Genomic DNA, 4,209 nt, shown 5'->3' with positions numbered 1-4,209 from the left:
TATAAGTTAGATATATTCATAGTTTGATCTGTTTTACACGTATCTACTGATATTATTATACACTAGCTGTGCCCGCGACTACGTCCGCGTGGAATTTAACAAAATAGTTATTGTTCAGTTCGCAAAGCTATAAAAAAAATGAACATAAAAGTTGCCTAAGTCCTTTCTATATCAGCTATCTGCCCGTAAAAATCCCGTCGAAATCGGTCCAGCCGTTTCAGAGATTAGCCGGAACAAACGGAGAGGCAGACAAACAGACAGACAGACAAAAATTGTAAATAAAATTAGTGGTATCATGGGACACCAGGTAGGAACGAATTTCCTTCGGTTCGGATAGTATAGAAGTAACACAATTAGAAAAAAAAATGTTGAATTATATATTGGGTTGATTGGTTTTTAACTAAGTACATAAAAGTACTTAGGAAATTTAGTATTTTAGAAAATAACAAATACCGTAAAATAAAATAAATCAAACAAAATAATAATAATAATAATTCAAACTATTAAGTGAAATAAAAAAACATGTGTCTTTATTTATTTTTGTCGATAGTATAAATTTCATAAATCATTTTAAAAAAAGTTTACTAGTAATATTTTAGTTTTACAAACGTCATATTGTACAGTCGTGTGACTGATATTACGTCACTTCCGTTATATATTTTTCTTACGGTTTTAGTATCACATTTTTTTCAGTTCGGTCGCCCAGCCAAATGTCAAGCCTGGCGTAAGGAACTTACGTTATTTTGGGGATATGTACCGCGTATATTAAGTAAAAAGCAGTTATTTTAATATTACAAACAGACACTCCAATTTTATTTATTTGTATAGATAATAAGCACGAGTGATTTTTTTTAAGCCTATAATCTCAGACACATAAAAGTTTATGAACATAAAAGAAAGCTTGACAACATATTTTTAAAGCGTACTCGTAGTATTTTGTTCGATTAATTATTTCAGAATTTTAGAGTTTTTATAGATACCTACTAAAGTGTATTCAAATAAAATTCGTAATTTTATTGGCTGTTATATTATACAGTATTTAATTACAGGTATCATCTGTTTATGCGACACATTTGATATCACAAGGTACTATACTATTAAACGATGGTAACAGAATGCCTATGATATCTTTTGATACTATTGAAAAGGTGAGTTCAAAAGTGTTATGGCGTAGGGTTTTTAATCATATTACTAATTCAATAAACTCTACCTAATCGAAATAAATGAAAAGATTAGATAGGTAATGATACATAGATACAAATTAATTTGTTTAAATTTTTGTCGTGTTCAAAAGATAGACAAAGCAGATCAGGTTGTGAAACCTGCAGTGATAGAAGCCATCGAAGCTGGTTATAGACAAATTGACACTGCACCTATATACGAAAACGAGGAGTATATTGGAGAAGCAATCATAGATGTGATCAATCGCGGAATTGTAAGGAGAGAGGAATTATGGATTACTAGCAAGGTAAAGACTATTTGAGTAGAAATTGCAATATTTTTAACAAACCATTTCTTTTATCTTACCATTTTGATAATATAAGAGAAGTTAAGAGATATTTCGAGTTTAAAATTGACCAAATTAGACCAAGTAAGGAAAAAGCAAAATATTTTTATTTGTTTAAATAAGCAATTTATTGCACATAACAATACTTGAAAGGAGAACTTATAAGTCTCACAGTTAATTTATCAACATTTAATAAAATTGTTAAAATGAACAATTTTTTTCTGAACTACATAGTTACAAACAGATCTCGGTACAAGAGAGGGAGTACTAGAATCGCTTCAAGCCGCTTTGAAAAGATTCAAGTTAGATTATGTAGATTTATATCTGATACAAACACCAGATAATATAGTAAGTTTTTTTTTTATTACTATACTTTGAGTAACTACAAATAATAGCAAACTTAATTATTATTGAATCTGCATAATTATTTCTAGATGCAATTTGTTGGAAATTCCTTTGTTAACCCAACACAGACTGGCATAAACCTCCAGACCACGGTAAATATCTGTACGGCCTATACAAATTTTTATCTTGCGTGGGATCGAACCCGAAACTACCATCGTAACAGCCAGTGCTGCGACCGTTATACCAACCTCAAACTTACTTATTATGTAATAATGTTTTCAAATTTATACTTTTTTTTGTCTAATCTTTCACCGATTTCAAGTTTCAAAAATATTTTCTTCCAGCTTAATCTTCCGGAGTATGACATATTAGATATTTGGAAAGGAATGGAAGATGTCAAGAAGTTAAATCTGACGCGATCGATAGGCGTGGCTAATTTCAACAGTACGCATATAAATAGAATACTGGCCAATTCAGAAACGATACCTGCTGCAAACGAAATTGAGGTACGCTATGTATGACGCCATTGTTGTTAATAAACGTTAGTCAAAAATTTTGCTTTCTACGTGTGTAAGCGATATCTGTACAAATAGTAAAAGATCTTTTCTAATCGTATCTGCTGCTTTAGAGCTTCGTGATAGTAAAATAATAAATATAGTTTATAATGATATGTTGCATACAAAAGGATGTTAAAATTTAGTAGTACCTAACTGATACTGGAATTTATTAGCATTCAAAATAATAATTAATCAAAGTGTATTTGACTATTATCTAAAAGATTTGGTCTTTAAACAGATACGTGGAATAAATAAATAATAATAATTATATTATTTATATGTCTTTCAGGTTAACCCGATGTACGCAAACTTAGAACTTGTAGCATATTGTCAAAGTCTAAACATAACTGTGTTATCTTATGCACCTTTCGGATTTATGGTGCCCAGACCTTTTTCATTGTACCCGGTGGAGACAAGTTTTCAGGAACCGATATTAGTACAACTAGCACTGAAATATGGAAAGATTCCCAGTCAAATCGTTCTTAGATATTTGGTATGTATTGTTAAATATATTGCTTGTTTAATATTTCTGCTTCCATATATTTTTCAGGTAATTAAAAAAAAGAAACGTGTGTGCTTTAGACCACACGACTGAAGTAAAACTTACGAAACGTAACTCTTTCTATCTTTACTAACTTATAACTCCCTCTCAACTTATATTTGCCTCGCCCGATCACACTGTCACGCATCCACCAGCTTACTCCCTAAGTCAAGCGAGCGTAAGGAAATTTTAATTCAAAAATACCCTCCTAACTCACTTTCACACGTGCATAGACGCAACTAAAAAAATATTTATCAGTCATTTAATATTTTTCAGATTGATCGTGGAACTGTACCCATCCCGAGATCGAATAATGGGACGCATATCCATACGAATATAGATGTATTTGATTTCCAACTCACACCAGACGAAATTTATTCGATAAATGAACTAAATCGCAACGTTAAAGTTTATATATTTGAAGGAGAATCCTTTGATGCAATCCTTGCATATTACGGCTTTGAGATGGAAAAAATAAATTAAAAATACAATAATCTTATGTAGTTCCAGGACAATTTTGATAAGTAAATTTGGTGAAAATAACACCCATATTGCATAGATTGAAGTATGTTTTCCACGTCATTTAAATGTAATATTTTATCATAAAAAATACACACTATCCGTTTATGAATACCTATTCCGTTTATGAATAAAATTTTAAAATCTAAATTCAAAAATAACTTATTGAAACTTATTTTTTAACGATTCTGGGTTGCACCGGGTTACACCTATATACCTGGCAACCCAGTAGTTCGTCCTCCAGGTAAATAATAAGCAACCCAACGGCCGCACATTCTATACGTTCCATTCAGAATATATACTAACAAATAAGATTTTTTTAAAAATAATTAAAAATAGTCAGTTCAATTAAAAACAGTCATTTTTTAAGGCAACCCATTTTTAATATATTAAATATACTAAATTTATTATAAAATATGTTTCATTCTATTATCAGCTCGGTCAAGGTTGATTTAGGTTCGGCTCTTCTACTATATGACAGTACACACAGAGGCACAATAGTTCATTATGACGTATGTATTATAAATGTTGTGGTCGTTAATAAGAAAAAAAAGATCTTATTGCATCGTAGCTAAGAACTTAGAGTTTCGCAAATTGATAATAATATTTTTTTTTATGCAACTCACCGCCGCCGCTTGACGCCGCGTTGGCGCAACGGTTACAGCCATGGATTGTATCTGTTGCGATGGCGGTTGCGAGTTCGATCCCCGCACATGACAAACATTTGCATTGGCCATACA

General features: G+C 31.3%; 1 protein-coding gene across 1 annotated transcript; it reads left to right on the top strand.

The window, feature by feature from the left end:
- The first annotated feature begins 295 nt into the window (after nucleotides 1-295).
- On the top strand, nucleotides 296-3,630 carry LOC123664608 (aldo-keto reductase AKR2E4-like). Its single transcript, XM_045599126.1, has 8 exons — nucleotides 296-307; nucleotides 1,050-1,148; nucleotides 1,295-1,468; nucleotides 1,742-1,855; nucleotides 1,942-2,004; nucleotides 2,197-2,358; nucleotides 2,699-2,902; nucleotides 3,227-3,630. The coding sequence occupies exons 1-8, from the start codon at nucleotides 296-298 to the stop codon at nucleotides 3,431-3,433; spliced, it is 1,035 nt and encodes a 344-aa protein (XP_045455082.1). The 3' UTR covers nucleotides 3,434-3,630.
- The last annotated feature ends 579 nt before the right edge of the window (nucleotides 3,631-4,209 follow it).

Source organism: Melitaea cinxia, chromosome 22 (genome assembly GCF_905220565.1).
Source record: "Melitaea cinxia chromosome 22, ilMelCinx1.1, whole genome shotgun sequence".
Taxonomy (NCBI): domain Eukaryota; kingdom Metazoa; phylum Arthropoda; class Insecta; order Lepidoptera; family Nymphalidae; genus Melitaea; species Melitaea cinxia.
This window is presented reverse-complemented; position numbering and strand designations above follow the sequence as displayed.

Excerpts from the sequence above, each read along its gene's own strand:
- LOC123664608 (XM_045599126.1), top strand. Across the intron at positions 1,469-1,741 it reads AATTATGGATTACTAGCAAG|TTACAAACAGATCTCGGTAC; the intron begins GTAAAGACTATT and ends TGAACTACATAG. Across the intron at positions 2,359-2,698 it reads CTGCTGCAAACGAAATTGAG|GTTAACCCGATGTACGCAAA; the intron begins GTACGCTATGTA and ends TATGTCTTTCAG.